The 15,667-nt window shown below is 39.7% G+C and overlaps 1 protein-coding gene across 2 annotated transcripts in view; it reads left to right on the top strand.

The window, feature by feature from the left end:
• Positions 1-13,680, top strand: part of SMG1 (SMG1 nonsense mediated mRNA decay associated PI3K related kinase) — a 112,643-nt gene extending 98,963 nt beyond the window's left edge. For both annotated transcript variants that reach the window (XM_063430323.1, XM_063430322.1), the window contains exons 54-63: positions 2,210-2,679; positions 3,077-3,214; positions 5,525-5,677; positions 5,762-5,941; positions 6,861-7,088; positions 8,318-8,529; positions 8,609-8,715; positions 10,482-10,661; positions 11,838-11,944; positions 12,510-13,680. In XM_063430323.1, coding sequence (XP_063286393.1) covers positions 2,210-2,679; positions 3,077-3,214; positions 5,525-5,677; positions 5,762-5,941; positions 6,861-7,088; positions 8,318-8,529; positions 8,609-8,715; positions 10,482-10,661; positions 11,838-11,944; positions 12,510-12,587 — 1,853 coding nt within the window. In that variant the 3' untranslated portion in view covers positions 12,588-13,680. The remainder of the gene's footprint in view (positions 1-2,209; positions 2,680-3,076; positions 3,215-5,524; positions 5,678-5,761; positions 5,942-6,860; positions 7,089-8,317; positions 8,530-8,608; positions 8,716-10,481; positions 10,662-11,837; positions 11,945-12,509) is intronic.
• The last annotated feature ends 1,987 nt before the right edge of the window (positions 13,681-15,667 follow it).

Here is a 15,667-nt window from a genome sequence, read left to right as displayed (position 1 = left end):
CATTGAGTGTAAGAGATGCATTGTGTTTCTGTGTGTAAGAAAAGCAGTGTGTGGGTTTGCATTGTATGTTTCTGTGTATGTGTGCAAATGATGCATTGTCTTTGTGTGTAAGGGTTGCATTGTGTGTGTGTAATGGATGCATTGTGTGTTTCTCTGTGTGTAAGGGAAGCATGTTGTGTTTCTGTGTATGTATAGGGATGCATTGTGTGTGTGTGTGTGCGCGCGCAGTGTGAAAGAGCTCCCTGTCTTGCCCCATGTCCTATAGAGCTGTCCCTTAGAGATCTCCCCTGCCCCTTAGTGGTCTCTCCTCTCCCCCACCCTCCCCTAGCGGTCTCTTCTCACACTCACCCACCCTCCCTGTGCTCTTCTCACCCCCCCCCTCCACCCTCCCTGTGTTCTTCTCAATCCTCCCTCTGTGTGTTCTCCTCACCCCCCCTGTGTTCTTCTTACCCCCCTCCTCCCTGTGTTCTTCTTACTCCCCCCCCTTGTTCTTCTTACCCCCTTCTTCTTCTTACTCCCCCCTTCTTCTTACCCCCTCTTCTTCTTACTCCCCCCTTCTTCTTCTTAACCCTCCTACTTCTTCTTAACCCTCCTACTTCTTCTTAACCCTCGTACTTCTTCTTACCCCCTTCTTCTTCTTACCCCCTTCTTCTTCTTACCCCCTTCTTCTTCTTACACCCCCCTTCTTCTTACACCCCCCTTCTTCTTACACCCCCCTTCTTCTTACACCCCCCTTCTTCTTCTTACACCCCCCTTCTTCTTCTTACACCCCCCTTCTTCTTCTTACACCCCCCTTCTTCTTCTTACACCCCCCTTCTTCTTCTTACACCCCCCTTCTTCTTCTTACTCCCCCTTCTTCTTCTTACTCCCCCTTCTTCTTCTTACTCCCCCTTCTTCTTCTTACTCCCCCCTTCTTCTTCTTACCCCTTCTTCGTCTTACTCCCCCTTCTTTTTCTTACTCCCCCCTTCTTCTTCTTACCCCTCTTTTTCTTATCTCTCCCCTCCTTCTTACTCCCCCCTCCCCCTCTCCTTATTCCCCCTCTCCTTATTCCCCCTCTCCTTATTCCCCCTCTCCCTCTTCTACCCCCTCTTTTTCTTTTCTCCCCTCCTTATTACATTCCCCCCTCCCCTCCTCTTACTCCGCCCCTACCCTTACTCCACCCCTCCCCTCTTACTCCCCCCCTCTTATTATCCCCTTTTCTTACTCCCTCCCTCCCCTCTTCTTACTCCCTCCCCTCTTCTTACTCCCTCCCCTCTTCTTACTCCCCCCTCTTCTTACTCCCCCCTCTTCTTACTCACCCCTCCCCTCTTCTTACTCACCCCTCCCCTCTTCTTACTCCCCCCTCCCCTCTTCTTACTCCCCCCTCCCCTCTTCTTACTCCCCTCTCCCCTCTTCTTACTCCCCTCTCCCCTCTTCTTACTCCCCCTCCCCTCTTCTTACTCCCCCTCCCCTCTTCTTACTCCCCCTCCCCTCTTCTTACTCCCCTCTCCCCTCTTCTTACTCCCCCTCTTCTTACCCCCCCCTCCCTTCTTACTCCCCTCTCCCCCTCTTCTTACCCCTTCCCCTCTTCTTACCCCTTCCCCTCCCCTTCTTACCCCTTCCCCTCCCCTTCTTACCCCCTCCCCTGTAGCGTGGCCGAGCTGCTCTCCGGTCCGCGGTGCCCAGCTGGAGTGATGGGAAGGTGCACGCTCAGTGTGCGTTTCCTGTAACCGGCCGGACTGACAGGAAGTGCACACTGAGCGTGCACCTTCCCATCACTCCGGCCGGGCACCGCGGACCAGAGAGCAGCTCGGCCACGCTACAGAGGAGGGGAGGGGAGAATCTGTCCTGCAGCCGCCTGAGGCTCTTTACAGAGTGCTCAGGCGGCTGCAGCATTTAAAGGGCCGGCCCGCCGCTGCCGGTCTTAAAAGGATTTAGGGCGGCCTGGGGGGCAATTGCCTCCCTGCCCCCGGCCGAGCCCGCCCCTGTGATGCAGTGTGAGTTCTCTCACCATTGGACGATTTTCAAGGGTTTTGTAGAAAAGACTAGATTATGAAAAAAAAATTAGAGGCTTAATACATCACAATCTGTCTGATTTCATGGGCTTATAATTTACTTTCTCAAACTGAGACTCAAACTTGCAGCTGCCTTGACAAATATAATTATTTTTAAATTATATTGCAAATGGGACTCCTTAAGTCATGTATTTTTATTTATTTATTTTTACAGGCAAATGTTCTCTTGATGATCAAAATCCAGTAAATGGCCCTGTGCAGTTGCTTAATGTTAAAGCTCTCTATAGGAATACTTGTCTCAGTGAAGATCAAATGTCCAAACCGATCAAGGCATTTACTGCTGATTTTGTCAGGCAGCTCTTGATTGGTCTTCCAACGCAGGCTCTGGGGTTAACACTCTGCAGCTTCATCAGCACCCTAGGGGTTGATGTCATTGCCCAAGTTGAAGCGAAGGACTTTGGAGCCGAAAGCAAGGTCTCTGTTGACGATCTCTGCAAAAAGGCAGTGGAGCACAACATTCACACTGCAAAGTTTTCCCAGCCGGTAATGAACAGAGCCACTGTCCTAGCCAGTTCGTATGACACCGCTTGGAAAAAACAAGATTTGGTCAGACGCCTTGAAACAAACATCGCTTCTTGCAAAACCAGCCTGCAGCGTGTACAGTTGCACATTGCAATGTTTCAGGTAATAATCCTATTGTTTATAAATAAAGTTTGTCGAATCATGCTTTTTCCCCCATGCTGTGTATAACCTAGCCTTCACACCTTTCTTTTTTTCCTTAATGCTCCTTTTAGGGGATATTTAAAACTTTTTTTTTATTATTCTTATCAAATTTTAAACAAATATTTTATAATGGTCTTACCTTAAATAATTATCTGTGCATTGGAGAATGTCCGTGCCTGGACAAAATGTGCTTTTGGTGTGGACTGCCTTTATCATTATAACCCATCATATCTGACAATTAAAATGTTTCATGTGCTCTCACAAGTGAGCTGAATTTCACTTGCACCCATAGCAAAATTCACTTTGTTTTAGAAGAGAATCACTGACCCACTAATATCCTTTATCTGTATTTGCGTAGTGGCAACACGAGGATCTACTTATCAACCGGCCACAGACGATGTCCGTTACTCCTCCACCTCGCTCTGCCATTCTAACCAGCATGAAGAAAAAGCTCCACGCTCTTGGACAAATTGACTCTTCTATCATAGCCGTCCAGGTATTGTTACACATCTTTGTTTTTGAGAAGATATGGCTGCTAGAGCCAATATCTTTAGTTCTTTTTCTTTTTTTTTTCTCTGTTATGACTAGGTTAAGTATAACTATTATAACACTATTCTATGATGAGAGATTTTTGTGCAATTCTGTTCGTAGATTTTAATTTGAAAAAAATGTTTTTTTTTATCTCAAGTGTACATATCTTAGAATTTGGTGTTTAAATGGAACAAATTATTTGGAACCAGGTCGGGGAAGGCTTTTAGGGCTTCCTGCTCCATAAATTCTGGCCATAAACGAATATAGGTAGCTGTGTATGATTAGTTATGTTAAAGGGACACTATAGTCACCTGAACAACTTTAGCTTAATAAAGCAGTGTTGGTGTATAGAACATGCCCCTGCAGCTTCACTGCTCAATCCTCTGCCATTTAGGAGTTCAATCCCTTTGTTTATGAACCCTAGTCACACCTCTCTGCATGTGACTTGCACAGCCTTCCATAAACACTTCCTGTAAAGTGAGCCCTATTTAGGCTTTCTTTATTGCAAGTTCTGTTTAATTAAGATGTTCTTATCCCCTGCTATGGTAATAGCTTGCTAGACCCTGCAAGAGCCTCCTGTATGTGATTAAAGTTCAATTTAGAGATTGAGATACAATTATTTAAGGTAAATTACATCTGTATGAAAGTGAAACCAGTTTTTTTTTCATGCAGGCTCTGTCAATCATAGCCAGGGGAGGTGTGGCTAGAGCTGCATAAACAGAAACAAAGTGATTTAACTCCTAAATGACAGTGAATTGAGCAGTGAAATTGCAAGGGAATGATCTATACACTAAAACTGCTTTATTTAGCTAGAGTAATTTAGGTGACTATAGTGTTCCTTTAAGAATAAGTGGGAATTTAAAGGGACTCTCCAGTGTCAGGAAAACAAATCTGTTTCCTGATACTGCAGAATCCTGCAGTGCCCCTCTCCCTTCCACCCCATCTTATGTTGCTAAAACCCCTTCAGTGACTTACCTGAATCCAGCGCCAATGTCCCTCGGCGCTGGGTCAGGCTCCTCCCCCGACAGCCGGCGGAGACCTAATGCGCATGCGTGACAATGGCCGCGCGCGCATTACACCTCCCCATAGGAAAGTATTATTCAATGCTTTGCTATGTGGATTCTGACAACGCTGGAGGTCCTCATGCATTGCGTGAACACGCCCAGCGTCGTCTAAAACACTTTTCGCAGTTTAAGAAGCCGGAAGTCCCTCACTAGACAGCCACTAGAGGAGGATTTAACCCTGCAAGGTAATTATTGCAGTTTATAAAAACTGCAATAATTACCCTTGCAGGGTTAAGGGTGATGGGAGTTGGCACCCAGACCACTCCAATGGGCAGAACTGGTGTGGGTGCCTGGAGTGTCATTTAAGGTGAATTTTAAATGCATGGCCTAAATAGCCAAACTATAAGAATAGCTGACATAATGTTTCCAGTTTGGATGTTTTGGCCTTAAATTTCAAATTAATTTTCGATTCTTACTAGTGAATAATCCTGTAAAATATAATTTTAGGGTAAACAACTATACAGGCTGCCATCTATTGACACCACAGCTTTTTAGTCATTTTACTTTTCTGACAGCAGAGTGAATGTCAAACTAGACAGAAATAGAGAATAACAATGTCACCTATATTCTTTGGTAAACCAAATGGCTAGAATGCTGTTCTTAATAATCACTGCAGGTACCAAGCCCCGTATATTGTACTATAATCTGTGGGATCCGGATATTAAACACGTCATTGAATAGTGGAATTATTAACCATTTGTACCTCATTGCAGGTTTTATTTTTCCATTGCCACTTCAGCTTTATTTGGAGTCATCTCCTTGAGCTATGAAGTGCACAGTGACTTCATGTTCTAGAGCAGGATAAGGCAACCTTCTGCAATCCAGCTGTTTTGGACTGCATTCATCTGATGCTTTACCAGAATTTTGGCTTTAAGAAGTTCATGGGTGATGTAGTCCACAACATCTGGAGTGCCGAACGTTGCCTACTCCTGTCCTAGAGAGTTAATTTCTTAAAGATATCACATGTTTCCAAATGGTTTTTTTTTTTTAATATATTTTCATAGCATTTGTAAAGGTGACCGCGGGAAAGAGTACAAAAGAGAGAAACTTATTTACTGAACTGTGATCAGTGAAGGCCAAAAGAGCTGCATTGGGGGGAAAAAACTTTTTCATTCTCTGCTATTTTGGCATGAATTTTTTTATTCAGTCTTTAAATTTACCATAATTCACTGTCCAGGGAGAATAACTCTTTTTATCTATTTTGCTATCAGGACAAACTGGCTTCTTTGGAAGCAAGCATTGAGCAGCGCTTGAAATGGGCTGGGGGTGCAAATCCTGCCTTGGCACCAGTACTTCAGGACTTTGAGACCACCATTGCAGAGAGAAGAAATTTTATACTCAAGGAAACCCAGAGAACAAACCAGGTGAACACAGCATTCACTTTTCATTGTAAATATTCCTAGGTCTCCTACAGAGTGTGCAAATTCTCCCTTCCTTTGTTTTGCCAGGTCACATTTTTGTGCAGCACGATCCTTCATTTCGAAAGCTTACGCACGCGAACAGCAGAAGCAATTAGTTTGGATTCTGGATTATTTGACTTGATCAAGCGTTGCCAGCAGATGTGCTCCTTTGCGTCCCAGTTCAATAGCTCAGTGTCCGATCTTGAACTACGTTTACTGAAGAGAGTGGTTAGTACATCAGAATGCCAGCTATTGCTACAATAAAGTTTGTTCATTTTTTTTTCTCTGCATAGCATTGTTTGTTTTAATGGGATGATATAATTTAATTTTAAAAATGAACAGGCTACATACATCCTGTTAAATCATCCATTAGCACAATACACTGCTGTATACTCTCAGAGCAAAAAAATCTGTTTAAACCTATGATAATGCACATAAAATGAGAACTTATACACTCGCATGAAATACAGTCAATTACAAGTCCACATTTTTAAAGTGATGCAATCCTTAATAACGGTCTATTTACTTTAAGAGCTTCCTCCTCTGTATTTACAATGTATGTCGGTATATTGTCTCTTAGGTGTTTTCACAAACATAGATTTTAGAATCATTTTTCCACCATTGTCCACTTAATTGACATTTCTAACTTGAAATTGGGTTTCTGTTGAATTCATTAGGAACCTGACTTAAAACCTCTACATACCCATTAGTGTAGAATTTTTACAAGGAACCATTACAAGTTTGATCGTTGGCATAATGCTTTTTTATCACCTTTGTATTAGGCCTGCTCTAAATTTTAAAGTTTTGCAATATTCACATTTTAACTTACTTTTTCTTCTGTTTTGCGCTTTAATTGTTGATCCACCTCGGTTCACTCTTAAGTGAATAAATCCTAAAATGTTTTGGTCTATTTATAAAAAAAAGAAAAAATTGCAATATTGACTTTTCATAGGCCTGTCTACATTTTGTCATTGTGATTGTCTACAACTTCTTCAAAGTAAATCCTTGTCACCATATTCCCTGAATTGACTTGTCTGCTGTGTTAAGATATCTTAATTTAAGAAAGACTAAAAGTACTGTATAATGGTAATGTGTTTTGAGCTGCTGCCATCCCTATAAGTTACCATTTGCTGTAATGATGTTGCAGGGACCCTGTGGAGAGAATGCCATTGGAAGCCCTGAGTGGCTGGTTTCTGCTCACAAGCAACTGAGCCATGATATGTCAAGCCAGCGAAACCTACAGAGTGAGAAGGATCAGCAAATAGAAAACGTGTGTGAAACCACCCAGAATCTGGTGGACTGCATCAAGACCATATTAACTAGTCACAACAAACAACTCGGAGATGTTAAACACCTACTTAAAGCCATGGCAAAGGTTAGATTAGCGTTGTATATTTGTCCTTATTAGAAAAGTTTAAATTGTTAGAGAATCCAGTCCATTTGAGCATTGCTCTATTGTCAGTCTTGTAGAATGACTTACTTCTGGTAAAAGCCATTGGGCCCATCTCCTCTACCATTGCTTTGTTGAAAACCTTGAATACTACTTGATGCTTTCCTGTCCCTGTTCCTCGCTATGCCTCCCTAGGAGAAGTTAAAGTTGGACAGGGAAAGCTCATTTATAGAGGACGCTGAGGATTTTGTTCACATTTGGTTTATGACAGGTGAAAGAAGACTCTTCATCTGAGATATAAGGATCCGTAACTCATTATAATCTTATCCGTCATTAATTGTAGAGAATCACAGGTGGTTTATCGCCCAAGTAATGCAGCAGTGTGTCACTAAGTCGATTGATGGCTTTATTTTTCATCTTCCAGGTTAACACGTGCTAAATAATTTATCCTATAACATTCAGACCTTGCGTAGAATTCAACCCACCTATGCCACCAGTGGCCATGATTTCTGGGTAGTTTGATATTCTCTAAATATAAGCATAACCGATAATTTGTATCTTGCACAATTCCAAGAGCCATGCATTAAGTTTGTGATACTTTGTGTAAAGAATGTATCTATAATACTGCAGCTTTCTCTGTATGTATGTTCCATAGTTAGGAGATGCATGTCAACATGATGCTTTTGTTTCCGTAATACAGGAAAGAAAGTAAGATTTGTGTTTACTAACAATTTGTTTCCTGAAGTAGTGCACTTCCTGTTTTCTGAGTACTCGTTCATTTTGCTTCAGTTTGCTCATAACTATGTTGTTCAACTCCATTTTCATTTTGCTTTCTCCTTCTTCTTTCACACTCGCCCATTATGGGTAAAATTGGGAGTATGTGAGTGGAGTCACAAAAAAGACCGGTAGCAAAAGCTTGGAATACTATTGGTAAAATACAGATTTATGTGCTACTACTGTTCTACTCTCAATGCAAAAATAGATGGCACTTTGGACATAAAACAAATATAATAAAGTACCATATGACCCTATAGTAGGAACTGGGTTTGCTCATTTTGCAAGTTGTGTTTTTATATATATTTTTTTTGTTTGTTTTTTTTTTTTTTTCCACACTGGCAAATATTTCACAAATATGATTTAATATATACATTTATGTAATGTGTGCATTCATTTTTAAAACAATATTTTCTATATTGCTACGGTTTCTTTTAAAGGATGAGGAAGCTGCCATTGCAGATGGTGAAGAGGTGCCCTATGAGAGCAGTGTTAGACAGTTTTTGGGCGAGTACAAATCATGGCAGGACAACATTCAGACTGTTCTCTTTACCTTGGTTCAAGCCTTGGGTCAGGTTCGCAGCCAGGAACACATTGAAATGTTGCAAGAAATCACTCCCACGCTGAAAGAGCTAAAAAAGCAAAGCCAGGGGTAAATAGTAGTTTTGACTATATTTACAATGTCATGGTGCTTGAAGATATAGATATATTCATTTCTCATCTCTTTCCAGCATATACAACAACCTGGTGAGTTTTGCCTCCCCTTTGGTGACAGATGCAGCAAATGAATGTGCAAGCCAGACCACATCATCTACCTATCTACCCAGTTTTGCTGCAGGTTAGGCCATATACTGATCATGCTCAGAACAGTTGTTTATTGTATCAATTCTATTATCTATGACTGACAAATCCTAGAAGCCAGGGAACCAAGGTTACTGGGACTATTCCTGCTAATGTCTGTCTGCAGTTAATTCAGATCTCTGCAGACTTCTGCTCCCCGTTTTCCTTCAGCTATTTTTCTTTCCCTATCCCTCTTGCATAATTCTCATGTCTATCCCTCCTCATACATCTACATACTCGTTCTCTAGTAGGGTTGGTAGGGTTTTTTGACAGTGTGTGTAAGCAGGTTGGGTGGCAGTATGTGACCGGATGGGTAAAGTTAGGTCACATAGCATTTTGTTGGGGGGGGGGGGGGGGGGGTGTTATATTTGCCTGGGTGATTGTTGTAGGATCTGTAGTGAAAAGGACTGGTAGGGCTTCTAAATCACAGGGAGGAGATTGGATTAAATCCTCAAATTTTCATTGCAAGGAAATGGAAACTAGCTCTTTCCTAATTACCAAGGGCTAGTTTGCATGTTATTAATAATTATACAATCCAACAGTCAGCAGGCTTAATAACTTGTTTCCCTGATCAAACCTGCATTTAACATCCGCGTCCTGCTGATCCTGCAATGTTGTGGACCACCACCTAGCTTTTACTCTCTTGTAAATAGGACATAAAGAAAAAGGTCTATTTGCTATTTGTTGCCATAGCAACTACGCCAGGATACTGTTAAAGTTTACTGTGTCAAGCACTCTTCATTTGCAAGTTACCTTTGGTGTTGGCATACACCTGACTCACCAGATTTTTCTGGAATCACATATGCCATGCTTATAGGTAGGCTTTATTGCTTACATGTACTTGAATTCAGAATATAGAATTTCTTTAAGATAACATATTGACTACTTTGAGTTGTTAACTTGTCTCTTTCTGTTTATACCTAGATGAGTCAGGCATCATTTTTAGTCAGATAGCGAGAGGTGGTAAGTTCTTTTTACTGACTAGCGAGGAAAGCAGGAGCATCGTAGAGTTTGATTTCCTATTGTAATGTGTTTTAAAATCTAATTATGCTATAAATCTTAGATTCTGCAATCTGTCATTTAAAGGGACACTATAGTCACCTGAACAACTTGAGCTTAATGAAGCAGTTTTGGTGTATAGAACATGCCCCTGCAGCCTCACTGCTCAATCCTCTGCCATTTAGGAGTTAAATCCCTTTGTTTATAAACCCTAGTCACACGTCCCTGCATGTGACTTGCACAGCCTTCCATAAACACTTCCTGTAAAGAGAGCCCTATTTAGGCTTTCTTTATTGCAAGTTCTGTTTAATTAAGATTTTCTTATCCCTTCCTATGTTAATAGCTTGCTAGACCCTGCAAGAGCCTCCTGTATGTGATTAAAGTTCAATTTAGAGATTGAGATACAATTATTTAAGGTAAATTACATCTGTTTGAAAGTGAAACCAGTTATTTTTTTTCATGCAGGCTCTGTCAATCATAGCCAGGGGAGGTGGGGCTAGGGCTGCATAAACAGAAACAAAGTGATTTAACTCCTAAATGACAGTGAATTGAGCAGTGAAATTTCAGGGGAATGATCTATACACTAAAACTGCTTTATTTAGCTAAAGTAATTTAGGTGACTATAGTGTTCCTTTAACAGTTTGTTCAGCGCAGTGTGTTGTCCACCATTCTGTTATTTGAGGAGTTAAAAACCAGTAAAGGAAAACGCAAATCAGTGGGTTTTTTTTTCTTTTTCTTAATCTTTATTTTCCTTCATATCCAAAGCTGTTCGTAGCAACACTGTTCAGAAGACACAGTCAGAAGGCATGTCTCAGAATACAAAAAAGCCAATTCAGAAAAACCTGGCACCATCAGCAAATACTCCACCAAGCACCCTTCCAGGCCCTGGCAAGAGCGTTGCTTCAAGTCCTAAAAAGGCAGTTCGAGATCCTAAAACTGGCAAAGGTAAGGCACTTAGCACATGCTAATTAATCTGTTTAGTTAAAGAGCTTTGTCTTCCCAGAATCGATGTATCAAGCATGCTATATAACAGTCCGTCCAGAATGCTGACCAGCTTTACAATGACACTTCACTAATTATTATTCAGTTGGGTTAATTCTATAGTAAATAAAAAAAATAACAGAAGAGGAAATAATATCTTAGTTAAATAATGGAAGGAAAAAACAGAATGGTCTAATAGCAATGTGTATCTCCTAAACGACTGGTATTAAAATAGCACAGACTCTATGCAAAAGAATAGATGTGTAAAAAGACCACAAAAATCTAGTACATTAACCAGGAGTAGATACAGATGTAGATAAAGAATAGCTTAATGAATAAATAAATAGCAGCAGACAAAATTGTCTTTCACATATAAATAGATTTAAAAATGCTGAATAAATCAGTAGCAGCAAACTAAATAGTTTGAGGGGTATATATCGACTAAACGGTGAGTAATGTGAAATGAATAAAGGCAGACAATAGTTCTTGTACACACTACTCACCGTTTAGTCGTTATACACCTCAAACTATTTAGTTTGCTGCTATTGATTTATTCGTTTTTTTTTGTTTTTTTTTTAATCTAGCATCAGACAAAATTGTTTTTCACATATAAATATTTATTATTTATCTACATCTGTATCTACTCCTGGTAATTGTACTAGATTTTATCTTTTTACACATCATGGGTTAATTCTCTATTTATATAATTTTTTACATATGAGGTTATGCCATTGTTTATTGCCACATATTTTGACAATTCATTTATAGAATTGGCTCACCCCGTCTGGACACTACTGAAATTTCCCTTGATTGTGAAAATAACTGATTTTCATCTGTTCTCTTTAAATATTTTTTTGAGAGGCTATAAATTGGTTATAACCTAAATGCTGTGGTACCATTTTCAACAATATGAGACTATAATTGTATTTATATATAAAAATAAAAACATCCATACATTCCTTTTTTTTAACAAGGGAGAAACTGTTGTGTCTTTTTGCCTACACAATCCATTTGTAACCTTCTGGGCCATAAAAGCTAGCACCGGTACATGATACAATATTTGTAGAGATGGCCTTGTCTGAGAAAGGAAACATTGCAGTGTTTAATGTTTTGGTTTGGTTTTTTTCATCCACCAATCAGCTGTACAAGAGAGAAATTCGTATGCAGTCAGTGTCTGGAAAAGAGTGAAGGCGAAGCTGGAGGGACGAGATGTGGACGCTAACAGAAGGATGTCTGTTGCAGAGCAGGTAAACCAACTCTCCTGAGTAGATTGTTGTAAATGGATTCAATTGACATGTTTTGGAAGTCTACACAATACAAACTTGGAGAACATCTGCAGCAGAGGCGGCTCTCTATTTAGGCGGTTGCGTAAGGCCTCGCATTTGCTTTGTCCTCGCGGCCGCCTAAATTGCCTTAGGGCAGACTGAACTGTTGGATCTTCGGTCCATGACCGAGGACCTGACCGTGAGAGGGGGACCCTGCGGCTTGCCCGGTATGCCACGGGGTGGCCCCTCCGCATGGTCTGCCCGCAGAGAGAGCCAGCCTCTGATCTGCAGCACTGCCGAGTGCAGAGCTGCAGATCACGTTATTTGTGCTATCTAATTGGAATGTAAGGTGGGAAAAACGGAACTTGAATAAAGCATAGAGAAAGGTGATATAAAACCGGGTTTAAAGACCTGGTCTTACTACATCCCCACAATTATTATACACACACAGGCCTGGGGAATTTGTAAAGAATGAAATATTAGAATATAAAATATGTCTTTGTGTAATTGGCCTTCAAGTGTAAATCTCACTTTTATTGCTCTTTAGGTGGACTTTGTGATTAAGGAGGCAACAAACCTAGATAACCTGGCTCAGCTGTATGAGGGTTGGACAGCTTGGGTGTGAGCAAGAAGACGGCAAACCAGCCTGGTTCAGCAAAGTCAGAAATCCACCAGAATCAACAAAGTCTCAGGCATCCATAGCCGCGCCATGGTCGGTGTCGATGCATACTGGGGCTTAATATGAGGTAACCTAGGAAATCCTGGTGCGGTGGGAAGGGAATCCCACAGGAATGCTGCACCCAGAGAAATGTTAAACACCAATGGTCAGCAAGCCCCAGGGCACAGAGTCAAAAGCTCACTGTCTGGCTAACACGATTGTCTTTCTGCTACGAAAGAACTGACAATTCATCTGAAAGATAACTGCAGAAAGAAATTGGTATCTACAGACCGCAGGGTGCTCTAGAACTCTTCCACGTGACCCTGTCAACCATTGAGGAAACGCTACACCCTGTTCGTAAAGGGGGGGAAACTAGGGGCCATCACGGATTTGCAGCGAAGAAGATGCTGTCAGTTTCTTGGGTTACTCTTGTTGCTTGGCAACAGTGCTGGTTCAGTTGACCAGCAAAGCGCAGAAGGGGCAAGGAGATGAAGCATGGCCTTTGAAATTCGCTGAAAATAAGCAGCCAAAGAACCGAAATGTGAAGTTGGATGGACTTCTGAGAAGAAGAAAAAGCCTTGTTCTCCGTTCTTTTCTTCCCCTTAAACCTTAAATTCCTGTAGTTTAGAAATACTTGTTTAATTTCAATTTTTGTATTTCACACTGTAGTAAGTCTATCAGCTTTGTTTGGTAGTTTGATATCTATCACAACACATTTAAAACCTTGGAGCATTCAACAACGAATCTGGAAAAATATATATATTCTTAATTCACACAACGAAGGTCTGTTTGGTTGCTGTATTCTATAATAACCCTTTCATATACAGTTACCCATGCGTTTAACTTATGAGAACCTTTTAGTTCCACATGCCACATCTCTTTGAAGTCATTTCTGTAGATTAAGTTCTGGTCAAAAGTAATTTGCCCATTTGTAACCATATACTTTTTTTAGTTTTTTTTTTTATATTAAACAAAGAAGAAACTTTTTGTTTGACCAGCATAGACTAAGTAGTGGAGTTTTACGTTGCTTACAGTTAATAAAAAGTTATGTTCTGGTGGAGGTAGAGTGCAATGTTGTTTAATTCACGTTTTGATTGTAAGGTAACTTTTTGTTTTACATGTGCAGTTTTAATACCCCCCAAACATGACATTTTTAGCACTCGTTTTCTGGTAAACAAATCCAAGCATTTTTTTATTTTTTTTTTCCATTGACATTTCTCAAATCCATATACTCTTTAGCATATTTTTAAGGTGTTTATTAACTAAACAGTGAATTGTGATGTATTTAAAACAAACGAAAACTGAACTATAAACCGAAAAGTAATTCAACTCTACCCTATTTTTAGAGAAAATGTATCTATAATGTTGCGATTTGGATTTTGTTTCACTGGAGTTCTCTGTTTAGAGAATGAACATGGTTGTATGTGTGTTTCTCTTTCTCCCCCCAGAATTATATATAATTCTCTAGGTACACACATGTACATGCGTCATGTAAACATTATTAAATCTCTGAAGCAGGTTTATTTTGTCTACTCCTCTTGGTAAGTTTCGCGGTACACTGCTTTGCATGGATAGAAGATTGTGTTGCAGATCTTTTTATCCAAAATGTTAACACTGAGCGCTCTCTATCAAATTCCATTGGTTATTGTTGAGTAAAGTAAAGAAGAAAAATAAAATGCAGGAATTACTAATATTTAGAAGAGTTAACTTCAGTAATGTGCTCTGTTGGTATTCCTGTATACAAATGCAGGCAAATATACTAGTTGTTCACATCCCATGAAGACAAGTAATGGCTTGTAAAGATAGTGTTTTTTTTTTTTTTTTTTTTTTTTTTTTTTTGTCTTTATTTCTTTATTTAGCATCTTATCAGTATATAGATAGAGCATGAACTATTATATAAACTGTCTTCCAGCTTGGTATTGGGTTAAAAAACAAAACAAGTGGCTCATGTTGATTACATTTTGATTCTACAAGCAGTTGGAGTTCAAAATTAACGAAAACAAAGTTAATTTGTCATAACCAAGGTTCTTTTAGAAGGGAAAGTGTTGATCTGTTCATGGCTTAATCCTGTGGGTTATATAGAGGCCTGCAGAAAATACATTTTAGGCTGCTATAGCAAAACAATTTAATAATTTCATGAAATATTTTCCATTCAAAGTATTGAGAGTAATATTCTGATGTGTACTATTTGCAAAAGAGTATATTTTCAGTTTGTATAGGATTGACAGTCTTCTTTATTCTGATTGGCTGGCCGAGAGTATTTAAATGACAAAACAATGCATGTCTGTTTTGTGTATTAATGAGCAGCTTACTGCTAAGCCGTCTTGGTGATGGTAAGACTTTGTATATCAGAACTTAATGTTGAAGGAATTACACTTGCTCCAAATTTTTATTTTTCTCCCTTATATTCAAATTAACATTCTAATGCGGGATGTAGAAACAGTAAAAGAATTGCGTTTTACAACCATTACTTACAAAAGTGTTTAACGTACACGTCACAAAAACACATGTAAGATTAAATTTCTGCTTTCAAATACAAAATTCTATAAAGAATCAAATTCTTAATTGTTTAAATAAAATTACATACTTTATACTGACTTGTATTTTTTGCTTATCTGCATAATACTGGATTTAGTGTGACTTTTGTCTGTAAGGATCACACCATCTGATATGTTCTTCAGTTAAGCTTAAATTGTTAACAAGGCCAGACTTTCCTTACACATCTTTTCTGCAAACATGCATTTTAACTCCGCCATTAAAATGTTCAAATAGAGAAATGTTTTGTTCAATATGCCATAATCTATGCATTGTTTGACAAGTCACATTCAAAATCTGACATGTAAAGCGGCTCAACATATTTTATGCTGTAGGGGAAAATTATACGATCGTTAGGCACATAGATATTTTAATCCTTTTGTGATGAGCTGTTCAGGAAACACCTTTTAAAAGAATACTTTAGTGTTGGGCCTAACCTAGAGTGGTGCATAAACTTCTTAGATTGTCAGGCTTCCCTTTATTAATGGGACTCTCCACTGCCCAAATACAAA

This window comes from Pelobates fuscus, chromosome 8, assembly GCF_036172605.1.
Source record: "Pelobates fuscus isolate aPelFus1 chromosome 8, aPelFus1.pri, whole genome shotgun sequence".
In the NCBI taxonomy this organism is placed as follows: domain Eukaryota; kingdom Metazoa; phylum Chordata; class Amphibia; order Anura; family Pelobatidae; genus Pelobates; species Pelobates fuscus.
The sequence above is the reverse complement of the archived record's forward strand: the minus strand, read 5'-3'. Positions and strand labels throughout refer to the sequence as shown.